The 14,036-nt window shown below is 38.1% G+C and overlaps 1 protein-coding gene across 5 annotated transcripts in view; it reads right to left on the bottom strand.

Annotated features, from left to right (window-relative positions):
* The window catches only part of SLC44A5 (solute carrier family 44 member 5), a 384,424-nt gene that overhangs the window by 349,461 nt on the left and 20,927 nt on the right, over positions 1–14,036 (bottom strand). The window contains exon 1 of one of the 5 annotated variants that reach the window (XM_067005698.1): positions 3,222–3,262. The exons of the other annotated variants lie outside the window; for them this stretch is intronic. Within the exon in view, the coding sequence (XP_066861799.1) occupies positions 3,222–3,225 (4 nt within the window). The 5' untranslated portion in view covers positions 3,226–3,262. Of the gene's footprint in view, positions 1–3,221; positions 3,263–14,036 lie in introns of those variants that run through there. 5 annotated transcript variants of the gene reach the window in all.

Below are 14,036 nucleotides of genomic sequence, written 5' to 3'. Positions count from 1 at the left end.
ACCTTTTTATTAAAACCTTCCTGAAAATGTAGCTAGATTTTTTAAATAACTTAAACATGTGTATACATGTGAATGATGTGTGAACTATGTTAGTAGTTTAGTTTGATACAATGCAGAATACAACAGAAAATATTTCATTCAAAAAGCTGGACAGACAATGCATTTCTTTGACTAGAGTCAATAAAAGATTTTAGCACAAACTTAAAGAAATGGTCCTTACATATTCTGAAAATACCAAATAACAGCTTACATTTATTTAATATTTAAGATAGTCCAGGACATAACTTAATCAGTGATTCCATGGTGTAGGTATTAATATCCCTAGTTTACTGTTGAGAGGAGTAAAGCAAAAGAAGTTAATTAACCTGTCCAAATTGGATTACAATTCATAATTTTAAGTGTAAAGTCTAGATTTCAATGTCTGACTCCACAGCCCACACTTTTAGCTACTACGTTAAGTCACTCCATTTCGGGCTTCCCTGGTGGCGCAGTGGTTCAGAGTCTGCCTGCCGATGCAGGGGATACGGGTTTGTGCCCCGGTCCGGGAAGATCCCACATGCCGCGGAGCGGCTGGGCCCGTGAGCCATGGCCGCTGAGCTTGCGCGTCGGGAGCCTGTGCTCCGCAACGGAATAGGCCACAACACTGAGAGGCCCGCGTACCTCGAAAAAAAAAAAGAAAGTTACTCCATTTCTACCTCATATTTTCACTGGTCAAGTACTGGATGGGAATGTTGAATGGATGCAAAGGTGGATACTCAATCTCTATGGTCTCTTTCAGGCTCCTAAGCCTAATGATTGCATGATCTTGGCAGTGGATAAATTTAGACAAAGTCATACAATTTCTGCAGGTATTCAGGTATCCCTGGTTTCTTCAGGATGCTGCACTTTTTTCCAAAGCTAGACGTGCAAGGAAAATGTGCTACCTTCTTAAGTGCAGCTCTACTCCATATATAATAACCTCAGAAGTTCCCCCCAGAAGATGTACCCCCTGTCCTGGCATTAGAACTTTTCATATAATTTGCTAAGCAGAAATATCTGACAGTAACCAAGCAGCAATATTCTAATTATATTATTGTAGATTATAAGCAATGATGTATTTTTTAAAAAGAATGGGTGAGATCCAAAAAAAAGGTGTTCTTAAGATACCTGGGGGCTTTTGAGGAATTGTTCGCTCCAAAATCCTAAGAGAGCAGAATTCCTATAGAGTAGCCTGCTTCCATATTGTTGGATGGCAAAAGAAAGGAAAAGAATCTTCAGGGTAAATGACTAATAGGTAAAAATGTAGAAAACTAGAAGAGTGTGATACCATTTATAGCAGTTGCTAACAGAAAAGACAGTGGGAGGTGACCTTGAAGGGATGTGTGAAATTTAAAAAAAAAAAAAAAAAGGTTTAAGATTTAGGGTCTGAAAGAGCAACTTACATGCTAGAATAATTCTATCAATAAATGCTGTTTAATAAGGGTGGGGAAGGGAGGCGAAGGCCATTTATGCGGTAATTTAAGCTTTCCCACTTCTCGAATATTTTTGTTTTCGGAATTAATTTTATTCCATACAGGTATCCAAGGGAGAAGAAAAATAGAACATAGGCTACTTATTATTGGTAGAGTAATTTTGCTGAGATAGTAGCTCATAACTTATTAATGTATGGCTACAGCTACCTTACAATTGCAGTAATGAACAGTCTTTTCAGCATATAGTTAAATACATGTAGCTAGACACAGGGTGTCCTTCCCCACTAATAATGGTAATTTGTGGCTTGGTACCTAAGAAATTGACATTGTGGGAAAGCATTAAATTCTGTTTTATACTTTTTCTCCATACAGGAAGCCTTCACATGGAAGTCAGCAGATCAACTGTTGCGGCTACAGAAGTAAATCAGTTTAAATAGAAATTCTAATGTACAATTTGAAAGCTCTAGGAGTCTCACTTAAGCTCAAGACTTTATTATCAATGAAGGGTGTATTACTTTCTATTTTTTAAATTATGCCCATTGAAACTTCTTTAAGAACTAGAACCAAAAAAAAAAAAAGAACTTTTTTTTTTTTTTTCAAAATGAACCCAAAGCTTAACCTTCAATAGGTTTACATAGTTCCTCACCAACTGTTCTGAAGGACACAAATGATCAGAAATAGTGACAGGATAAGTAGATGATAAAGCAGAATTCTTCCCAATAACCTATCTAGCTCACCTTCTTAATTCTAACTGGTCCAGATGCAGGCCTTTCTCTTTTTTACTCTCTCTAGTATCTTTCCTACTTTGAGAGATTCCTAAGAACTTGACCTGTTTCTTAGAATTTTTCCTTGCTTCCCCCTTCTCCATACTTCTGTTTTTTCTTCCTTTAGCAGTTCAGCTTTTTCCTCCATATTTCTCAAATTAGCCCTTAGACTCCTAATCCCACAGTCTCCCACAATGATGCAGACTGAAAAATCACACTCACCTGCAACAGCTTCTTCCTCATCTCCGTTCCATCTATCCCTCACAAAAATAAAACATCCTAAGTCACAACATTCTCCTTTAAATAAGTTTTTAATTTCCCTTCAGGATTCACAGGAATCTGATGGCTCCCGTTTGTTTCCCACATCAAATCTAAACTCCTAATTATATAAATCAATTATCAGCAACCTCCATCAATATTCATGTGAACATCTCCTTACAGTTTGAATTAATGAACACACACACACACACACATCTGTGTTTTTATATGTACTCATGCTTGTTTTACATCATTCTGTCCTCTCTCAGGAATAGAAGGCTTCTCTTGAGTCAACCAGTCCTCCTCACATGCCTCTTGAGGAGGGTTTGTGTTCATTCTGTTTTCTCCCTTAGGAATGCCCAGCCCCAGCATTCTGTTTTCAAATTGATTTCTCCTTTACCCAGCTCTCATCTCACTCCCCTCCTGAAGCCATCCCTGATCACCCATCTGCAAATAACTTCTCATGCCTGCTAAGCCCCACGACACGTACATCTCAGCCTCTCTTAAGAACACTTCAAACATTCTACTGCGTGGATTATCTACCCTGTAGAACACAAGCTCCTTGCATGTTAGAATTCAAGGCTAATTCATGAGTCTATCCCCCACAGATAATGCCTGGCCCATGGTAAATACTCAATATAATACTGATTAATCAGATTCAGATTCAGTATAATAAAAGTACTCAAAGTTATCTGTTCCCTCTACCTGAGATTTAATTAAAATTATAATAAAGGGAAAAAAAACTAACCCATGATATCTCCATTTTGGTTCCTCAGCAGCAGGCTCTTGATAAGCATTCGAATTCAACCAATTTATGTGAGAAGGAATCCAGGAAACTTCAGCGGAGGAGGGAGAGTGTGAGTCACGTGAGTCACGGAACAAAGGAGAGCCAATAAAGGGTTCATTATCAAACAAGATACTGTAAGCACCTGGGGCTCAATCCTGCTCAGCAACTCTGGAGCCTGTGGAGAACTCGCACCTCAGAGATACTCCAACGGAGGAGCAAGGAAGCTGGGGTATTTACCCACCAATTCCTGAAAGCCATTGGTTGAGGGCTGGTGGGAGGGGACACACCCTGGCTCTTCTAGCCGGCCTGCACGTGCAGGCAGAGCAAGCTCCTACAGCCAGACGGCACCCTCACGCTAAAAGTTGCCGGTGCTGGCAAATGAAAGATGGGATGGGTACTGGAAAACTGGGAGGTGATGAGAGGATATAGGTACCACCTGCATCTACCAAAACAGCAAAACACAACAGGGAAGGAGCCATTAGTGGACATGAATTTTCAACAGATTCTTGGAAATCAGAAAGTAGATGGAAGGCTACTGACCAAGAAATCAGAGAAGAAAGAAACAGGCCAGAATACAAAGGGAGAAAGGCTGAAGATCAGGAGGGGGGTGGGAGGGGGTGGGAGGGGGAGGGATGGAGGGGAGCTTAAACTGCTTTATAAAATCCCAGTCCCAGACAGGATTGAGACTCAGAAATTGAGAGTGAAACATAGGGCAGAAAACAGGGGTTAACAGCAGGTCTGTTTTGCAAGAGTTGGCAAACTGCAGGCCACCACCTATTTTTTACAGCCAGTTAGCTAAGGATGGTTTTTACATTTTAAAGCATTGTTTTAAAAAGACAGAAACTGTATGTGGCCCACAGATCCTAAATATTACTATCGCCCCTTTACAGAAAACATTTACTGATCCTTGGTTTAGAGAAGAGTCAAGCTGTACAAGCCCCTCCCCCATCCCAGGAAGTAAGACTGCCCGAGGCCAGGCAGGTAACCCAGCACAAAGATCTGAGCTATCTTCTCTGATCATACTAAGAATTAAGGCAGGGAGTCTAAGTGTTAGAGGGCTGATTAAAGCCTTCCCTGGCCTGGTCATTAGAGATTCCCAAGCTTAATGGCTGGTACCCCAGCCACAAACCCAAAAGCAGAGGATGCCAGTCAGAAAACCATCTCATGCACCCAGAGCCCCCAGTCAGTTTTATTCTTCCATATAAACAGTCCACCAAAATCACTAGACATTTGAGTAAAGCCTGTAATGTTAAAGAAGAAAGAAAAAGATGAACTAGCAGGAAAAATGACCCCATGAGAAGCAGTGATAATCCAGGGGATTTAAGAGAACTTTTTAAAACGTCAAAATATTGTTCTCAGAGATTCCAGAAAACATAAACAGGAAGAAGGTATTATTTTTAAAAGTAAACAAAAAAGTGCTTTAGATGACTAATCTAATTCAAGAGAAGTATGAGAAGATAAAACCAGGGAAATCTCCCAGGACATAGAACAGTGGGACAAAGAAACAGAAAATATGGAATAAAGAAAAAAAGAGGATAAATCCAGAATATTCAATACCCACTAATAAATTTTGGAGAAAAAGGGAGACAGTACATAGAAGGGAGAAAGTTATCAAAGAAATAATATAAGAAAATATCTTAGAGCTAAAGTAAATACATACATATATAAATTGTTTGATTGAAACACAAAGGATAAAGAAAAGGTCCTAAAAAATTCCAGAGAGAAAAAAAACAGGTAATCAGCAAATAATATTAGTCTGACATCAGATTTTTTTCATCCACAAAACAAAGTGCTAGAAAACAGTGAAGCAATACCTTCAAAGTTCTGAAAGCAAATGATTTTCAACCAAGGATTCTATTTCCAGCTAAATGAATGGGGCAATTAAGCATGAAAGTAGAATAAAGACATTTCTGGTTTACAAGATGCTTTCCTCCTGTGCATCCTTCCTCAGGAAGTTAACTTGAGGATGTAAGATAGAAAAGAACATAAGATCCAAAAAACAGAGAGTGCTGTTCAAGAGAGTGAAAGTTAAGTCTCAGGAGGACAGCTTTGGAAAGGCCCTAGAGAGGAGCCACTACAGACTGGACCCAGAGGATGCAGTGCCCCAGGAGGGAGGTCCCCAGGAGGAAAAGAAGGCAGGGTGACTGAATGGATTGAGAACTCTGAAAGAGGTAAGGATATGATAAAGTCTATTGGTGGAATGTTTAAACAGATAATCCATTGCAATTTGATGCTAGGAATGAACATTCTCTGCTGGGTGACAGAGAAGTCCTAACATTAGATCCATAGAGAAGGAAGTGTAATACCAACACACTATATATGGCTTTGCAGTAAATATTAATGGAAATGTTTTATTGACTTGGAAGATTGGGAAGTAGAAGATGAAAAGAAATGGAAGAATTAGAGTTATAATGTGTTCATCTTACAAAGTGGGTAGTTAAGAGTACTGTCCATGATTAATGGAATAAGAAGTGAAGATGTAATTATGTTTTTCAAGTACCAAAGGTAATCTGTATGGAAACAGACTACAGTTGTCCCTCGGTATCCACAGGGGATTTGTTCCAGGACCCCCTGGATACCAACATCCACGGATACTCAAGTCCCTTATGGACAATGGTGTAGTACAGTCTGCCCTCTCAATCTGCAGATTTGTAACCCGTGGATACAGAGGGCAGACTGTACTGATATAATTAATTATATGTAGATAAAGGGGAATGGGAACATGAACAGTGGTGCAAATAAATTTAGTTCTAATCTAACATATCAAGAAGAAAGTTAAACTTTTAAAAATTAAATAAATCAAGGTATAGTGGTATGTGTATATATAGGCACAACACCCTTTCCTACCCTCAGAGGTGACCAACTTTTAACAGTTTCTGTTTTGATTCTTCTATTAGTTACTGCTGTATCTCTAAGATATTGTAGCTTTTATTATAAATTGTTCTGTATTGCTAGACTTTTTTAACCAATGAATTTATTATTTCAATAAAATTTAATGTTCATCAATGCATGGATAAATGAAAATATTCCTTAGCGTGTCCCCATCACAAGTAATGTAAAATGAATGTGCTTAAATGTTGCTGAGTGTGATTCTGACTCCTAAAGGTGGCAGTGATCATATACAAGTGAAATGACTCCACCCCAAATAGGCCCTGCTGCCACCAAAAATGATGTAGGTTTATTTTATGAAACAAATAGATGCTGCTCTAATAAATATTATGTAAATAAGTACAAGAATTAAATGGAGTATAATTCAAGTAATGAAGCCAGAAAAAATGTTTCCTTCCTCTTCCTATGAGAGCGTTTGCTGCTTTGAGAAATATGTACAATGTTTTCACCATACTGAGGTTCAAATATAGGGCTTGCATCTTCTACCTAGTTCTAATATTTATGGTAAAGATAATTATGCACCCCATGCACTGGTACACCCAGTTCATCAGCAAATATGGCTAGAGACTGTCAGCAAAAGTCTCAACTCATTTCAGTCTCAGCTGAATAAGCTTCATGAGGAGCATTTGGAAAAAGAGAACATGCCAAGAAAGCAGAATACATCAAAGCCAACACCTTGAATTGCACCTCGGAGTAAACTGTGGAACTAGAGGACAAAAACAGTGTTCTCCCTGTGGTTTATCAGGGCTCTCTCATTTTCTAAGTTGCATTTTCAAAAGTTTTTCCAGATAGACTACATTGCAGCAATCTAATCTCAAGGAAGCCTGCCCAGAAAATATACATTGATATTGTTTAGTAAATGATCTACATAGTGCTACTTGGCTTCAGTCTATCTGACTTAAGAAAGAATACCCTAATAGTAAATTATTATCTGTCACTAAACTTGAGACCTTTTCTTCTTCTGTGTCAGCTGAAAGTTTTGCAGTTTTAAATAACAGATAAATCTTGATGAACTATTTAAAATAATAAATATTCCTGGTACTAAACTGTAACCCAGCAGTGCTGATAAAGCAAATTGCTTAATAATGTAAGAGCAGAAGTAGATCTGGCTCTTAGGCAAAACTGTGGAGCAAGTAACCTTCAGTGACCCACCTCTATTGGAGCTTCACTCCTACAGTAAGCACCCCATAATCCAACACCTGCACCCGTCAAGATCAGTGCAATGCTATTTACCTTGCAAAGAACATCCCTCCTAGATGTGGCTCTGTTCTCTCCTAGGTTCAGTCATTAGCAGAAGCCGTAAGCCCATATTGGAGGAATAAGTAACGCATGAAAATTATTTAAACAATGAAAGACACAAAAGGAAAAAATTTGATTATGCATTTATGAATAGCTATATGCCACATGCTTAAGAACTAATAGGAGTCAACACAAGAGAGCCTGCTGGGTCTTTAAGTGAATGGTAGCTCTAACACATTCCTTCAGGGTCATAAACAAGGACAATGAAGAATGAGGAAGTCTTAGGGACAGGTACTCCAAAAAGCATAGTCCAGGGAAGAGGGGTATTATCACTCCCATTTTCTAAAGAACACTTATAACACATTAAAATGCTTATTAAAATTTACACAAGTAGAAATCCAAAAATCATTTTCTTTTCCTAAAACTGCTTAATTTCTACATCCTCCACATTTTTAATAGTTAATCAAGCTTCTTAACTCCAAGTCATTCATTGTTTCAATGCACCCTAAGATTAAATTCCCTCAACAAATTATATTGTTTCACTAATTGCTTCCAGCCACATGTATTATTATTTGTAAGTATGAAATATAATGAGGTCAGACTTTAACAATTTGGTTTAATCATGCAGCAACACAGCATACAATATAGGAAGGAAAAAATTTAGCTTTTATAATATCATACTTACTCTGACAGGACCAAACACCAACTGACAAATGAATCATATTATTGACAGTGTGCTACATTTGTATTGATTTGGTGAATGTATCGCTGAATAGTTAATGGTATGTCAGCCATTCATTTACAAATACATATTTCTAGGAATGTCGTGCCAAGATATAAAACATTTTCTATGAACTAGTAGGAAACTTAGCTCAGATCATAAGTAATTCTTTAACAAATAAATTTTTTAACTCCACAATTGTCTGGATGAACTATATAAAGGAGTCCACATTAATGCTATCCTACCTAATACAGAGAGTATATATTTAAATTGCAATAATTTGTTTTGCTAAGTTATATACTGTACAATGCAACACAAGTTATCTGGGCTAGGCTAATATGTGGAAATTAATTGACAAAGAACACCTAAACAGCTGCCATGTGGTAAGTTAAATTATAAGTACACTGAGCCAAGTGGAACTGTAAAGATATACTAACCCTGAATAATGCCATAACCTATGGATTCCTAGGAAACAAGGATGTTGGTTCAACATTCAGGAAGTAATCAGGAAGCACAAGAGCTTCTTTGAACCTAAGACACTGGAGAGCTTGAGACTAACAGTGCCAGAAATTTGTAGTGATCAAAATAGGAACTGTTTCCACAGCTACACAGAGCTGTGTAGTATGGAAAACTCTTTCCCACTCCAGCCAGGCAGGTATGGAGAAGTAGATCTCTAGGATAAAGGTGAAGAGAGAGAGAAACAGACACTGAGATAGAGATGGACATGGACATAGTGCTAACCACTTAAATTTTTTTTTTTTTTTTTTTTTTTTTTTTTTTTTTTTTTGCTGTACGCGGGCCTCTCACAGCTGCGGTCTCTCCCGTTGTGGAGCACAGGCTCCGGACGCACAGGCTCAGCGGCCATGGCTCACAGGCCCAGCCGCTCCGCGGCACGCGGGATCCTCCCGGACCGGGGCACGAACCCGTGTGCCCCGCATCGGCAGGTGGACCCCCAACCACTGCGCCACCAGGGAAGCCCCCACTTAAATTTTTATATATGGTCCTTTTAAAAGAGCCATTTTAACCTAAGCTGCCAGGTGTCCTAGATCTTACGGTTCGTAGGACTTTTCCATGTTATAATTCTACATAACTCAATATGACCATGCTCATTTCTAAATCCCTTAGATGTAGACCCCTCAGTGTCTAAAATCAGGAGCTGTGGTGTCAGAGTGCCTGGGTTTGAATCTTGCCTCTGTTACTTCCTGAGTGAATAAAGAGAAATTAACCTTTCTATACTCATACTTTGTCTGCACAAGAGGGACACTAATAGTAACTACCTCAGAGAGTTGTAACGAGGATTCATCTCTACTACCTAACAAGCATCTCAAATTCAACATGTCCAAAACCGAATTGCTGATCTTCCCCTTCCAAACCTATTCCTTTCACGGTCTTTACATCTCCATCGTAATTTCCTCTTTCCATTGCCCAGAGCAAAAGCCTTGAGACATAATTGATTCTGCTCTTCCTCTACCTATTGGCCGTACGTTCCAGACACAAACAGAATGCAACCATTTCTCACTGTGCTCCACCACTACACAACCCTGCTCCAAGAACCATAGTCTCTGCTTGGACTATTCCAACAGCTTCCTGATTGATCTCCTCTTCCAATCCTTGCCCCCACTCCACCCCAGTCTATTCTCAGAAGAGCAGTTCAAAGAATCCTGTTAGAATGTAAGTCAGATTGTGTCACTTCTCTGCTCAAACCCTTCATTGGCTTTGCATCGCCTCAGAATAAAAGCCCAGGCCTACATGATCAGATAGGTCCCTCATCACCTCCTTGACCTCATCTTCTCCTGCTACTCTCCTCCTCACTTGCTGGTTCCTGCCGCATGGGCTTCTCTGTCGCACCTAGAATGAATGTGTGCAGTTGCTCCCACCTCAGGACCTTTGCACATGTTGCCCCTTTCTGGGCCTTTCTTCTTCTAGATGTCCAGATGTCTTTAGCACCTACTTCAGGTCTTTGCTCGAATGTCACAGTCTTAATGAGGGCTTCCCTGACTAACCATTTTGAAATTAAAGAACCCCACATTCACTCACACACCCTTCCTTCCTTTACTCCTTTATTTTTCATCATAAAACTGACCACCATAAAACACACTATGTTTTACTCATTAATTTTGATTATCATGGGTCTTCTCCCACTAGAATATAAATTGCCTGAGGGCAGAGGTTTTTTCTGTTTATTGTTCAGTTATACATCCCACAGAGCCTAAACTAATACCTGTCACTGACTAGGTACACAATAAATATTTATTAAGTAATTGAATTCAATAAATATAAAACATTTTAGTAAATATAAAACATTTTAAAATGTGTCTGACACATACTAAGTGTACAATAAGTGTTAGTTATTGTTTACTCGGTATTAGCATATGTAGTCACTTCTAGTTTTTAAGTCTTCTCAATCTTTGATCATAGATCATATTAGCTTCAAAATAGTTCATAGTTTCTTAATTTTTTGCTTTTGTTTTGTCTTCAATATGCAGTAAATCTAACATTAAAAACTCATGATCATAAAGCTCCAAAGACATTCTCTACAAGGATGATCTGTTAAAAACTAGTTTTCAATAGCCTTTAAATACATATTTTTAGACTCTTTAAATTAAACGAGTCCCTAAATACATTTTCCCTAAGTGCATTTTAAGTGAGGAGAATTATAAAAATTCCTAGTGATATATCATTTGTATATATTTATCTATTCATTTTCTATGATTTCTTAAAGGTTATAAAGCTAAAAGAGTTTAAACAATGAATTAAAACAATTTTACTCAATCTAATAAATTACTCAAATGGCAAAGAAAAAAATCTAGCATACCATGAGTTTCCTCTACCATTCTCTTTACCTCTTTTTAAATCCATACATAATAGGACAATAAGTCAAAAAAATGAGCAGTACTCAGGTGGCTCTCTGGAATCCAACACAAGTAGGGCTCTTCTTAATTAGCACTTCTCTATATCTATGGCACAATGATAGCAAATGTTCATAGTGATTATTCTGACTCACTGTTAGAAAGCCTTGATTGTTTTGCATAGTTTTAGAGTTGTAGGCATCTTACTGTATTATAATCTTTGCTAAATCAGTTATTAATTTACAATGTATATGTAATAATCTTCAATTAACACAAATAGTTTATTTACCAAATGCCTCATTCTTCTACCTAAACAATAATGTAGGTATATTGTGCCACACATGTTTTTGTACAGTACTTTAGGTTTCTAAGAAAAAAAAATCATCTATGTTGCCAAATTTCAGCATTTAAAATATAAATATATTAGCATACAAAATCTATCATATGAATTAAAATGGTACATATTATTATAAATATTCTAATCGATAATAGTAGTATTGATTAAAAACTGGGATCTTTGGGCTTCAAATGTTCATTATAAACCAAAGAATTAAAACACCCAGTTAAATTTCCTAAAGGCAGGGGTTTCAGTCAGGAAATGAAATGGACTCTGAATTATGACCATTAATTTACCAGGAAAAAGAATTGGTTGTAATCAGGAAAGTGTTAAACATTTAGATGACTACTGAAGGCAAATCAGAATAAAGGAAAATGCCTCAAATAATCAGCTGGATTTGGCCAGAATACATAAATTTAAGTCAGAGGCTATAGGAAAAGAATAAATTCTAGGTCCCTAAACAAAACTTTGAAAAGAATCTCCTTCACTCACTTCCCTACACTAATATATTCCTCTTCATGATGAATTCTAAATAGATACCCTTTTTTCATTGACCCAACGCATTTAAGAGATGTGTTTCCTACTAATTACACTTCTTGTCAAGAGTCATAAATAGCGGGTTAAGACCTAGAAATACTTTTGAAATGACAAGATGAAAATAGTTTTCTCAGTAGATAGCGTTTGGAGAAAGCAGAATATATGAGAAAAAAATCTGAATTGACTCTATAGACTTTATTCCTTTAACAAAGAAAGAAAATTTTGAAAAGCCAAAATTCAATTACCTACACTAAAAAAAAAAAAAAAAAAAAAAGAGTAGTCAACCTATCTCAATCTGCCAACCAAGAGGGGGGAGAAAGGGAGGAATTCAGGGAGATTACACAAAAGGCTAGCTTTTAATATCTCAGCTCAAGCTTTTGTACAATATGTGTTTTTTTAATTTATTTTTGGCTGCTTTGGGTCTTTGTTGCTGCTAGCGGGCTTTCTCTAGTTGCGGTGAACGGGGGCTGCTCTTTGTTGCAGTGCCCAGGCTTCTCATTGCGGTGGCTTCTCTTGCTCTGGAGCACGGGCTCTAGGCACGTGGGCTTCAGTAGTTGTGGCTCGCGGGCTCTAGAGCACAGGCTCAGTAGTTGTGGCGCACGGGCCCAGTTGCTCCGTAGCATGTGGGATCTTCCCAGACCAGGGCTCGAACCCGTGTGCCCTGCATTGGCAGGCGGATTCTTAACCACTGCACCACCAGGGAAGCCCCATGTACAATATGTTTTAATATTTTACCCTGTAAGGGGTGAGTACAGCATGTATATTTTTGCATGTCTATCTTTATTGGTTGAACTATAATGTAAAAGAATCTGAAAAAGAATATGTATACATATGTAATATGATTATATATGTATATATATAACTGAATCACTTTGCTGTACACCTAAAACAATGCAAATCAACTATACTTCAATTTTAAAAAATAGTAGATAAACAATACTCTACTGCCGAACATAGCCAGGTGGAATATATTTCGCAGTCTTTACTTTTTCTTATATTACCATTGAACTTTAGAATAAAAATAAATATTTAAAAAGTTTTAAACAAAACAAAACAAATTTTTATTTGTTGAACATTGAAAACAATCTATTGAGCATGCCTCTATCGTTGTACTCACATTATGTAAGCATCTATCAGTAAAACATTAAAAGCAGGGAGTCTCTTATTCAGACACTTCCCAAAACAAACAAACAAACAAAAAAACCCATCTATAGCATGAAGTAAAAAGACAACATTTCTAGGGTCAAAAGATTCAAATCTATGTCCCAGCTACAACACTAATATTATAAGAAGCAAAAAATAAAATAAAAAGGCAAAATCCTACATTAAGCTTTGAAGAATATTTACGGACAGTTGTAGGATCTATGAGCCTAGGCAGTAAGAAGCAAAACTTGCAGCATCCTGAATAGTGAATTGCCACCCTCTAAAACAGAAAGGGTGAGCTTCTCTTATGATTAGCTCTAAAACTTGTGATTTGAGGGTCATATGCAAATATTTGTGTTTTCTTATGTTGTCTCAAGCACAGGATGCATAGTCCTTTGTTCATGGAGAGGAAATAGACTAAGCACTAGATAACCAGGCTTATAATCAGAAAGGGCCCTGACACTAACTAAAGTTAGTTCTGCTAAAGGGTTTGTAGGACCTAGAGAGAATAATGAGTTAGGACCAGCACATTTAGAATACTGCACAAAGAATTTTTTTAAATCAAAACCTGCAAGATAGGATTAGTGCCTGTGGAAAGAATCTTTCTTAGATACCTACTATCCATGATGTCCATCATGCCCAAGTACTTACCAAAAAGAAATACCTAAGGCAATGAAAGTTTTTTAAACAAATGGCATTATTCAATTTTGCCCATTTAAAACCCATACAGGCCAGGGGCTTCCCTGGTGGCACAGTGGTTGAGAATCCGCCTGCCGATGCAGGGTACACAGGTTCAAGCCCTGGTCCAGGAAGATCTCACGTGCCGTGGAGCAACTAAGCCCGCGTGCCATAACTACTGAGCCTGCGCTCTAGAGCCCACGAGCCACAACTACTGAGCCCGTGTGCCACAACTACTGAAGCCCGCACGCCTAGAGCCCGTGCTCCACAATGAGAAGAGCCACTGCGATGAGAAGCCCGCGAACTGCAACGAAGAATAGCCCCCGCTTGCCGCAACTAGAGACTGTGCACAGCAACGAAGACCCAACGCAGCCAAAAATAAA

Source organism: Kogia breviceps, chromosome 1 (genome assembly GCF_026419965.1).
Source record: "Kogia breviceps isolate mKogBre1 chromosome 1, mKogBre1 haplotype 1, whole genome shotgun sequence".
In the NCBI taxonomy this organism is placed as follows: domain Eukaryota; kingdom Metazoa; phylum Chordata; class Mammalia; order Artiodactyla; family Physeteridae; genus Kogia; species Kogia breviceps.
The sequence above is the reverse complement of the archived record's forward strand: the minus strand, read 5'-3'. Positions and strand labels throughout refer to the sequence as shown.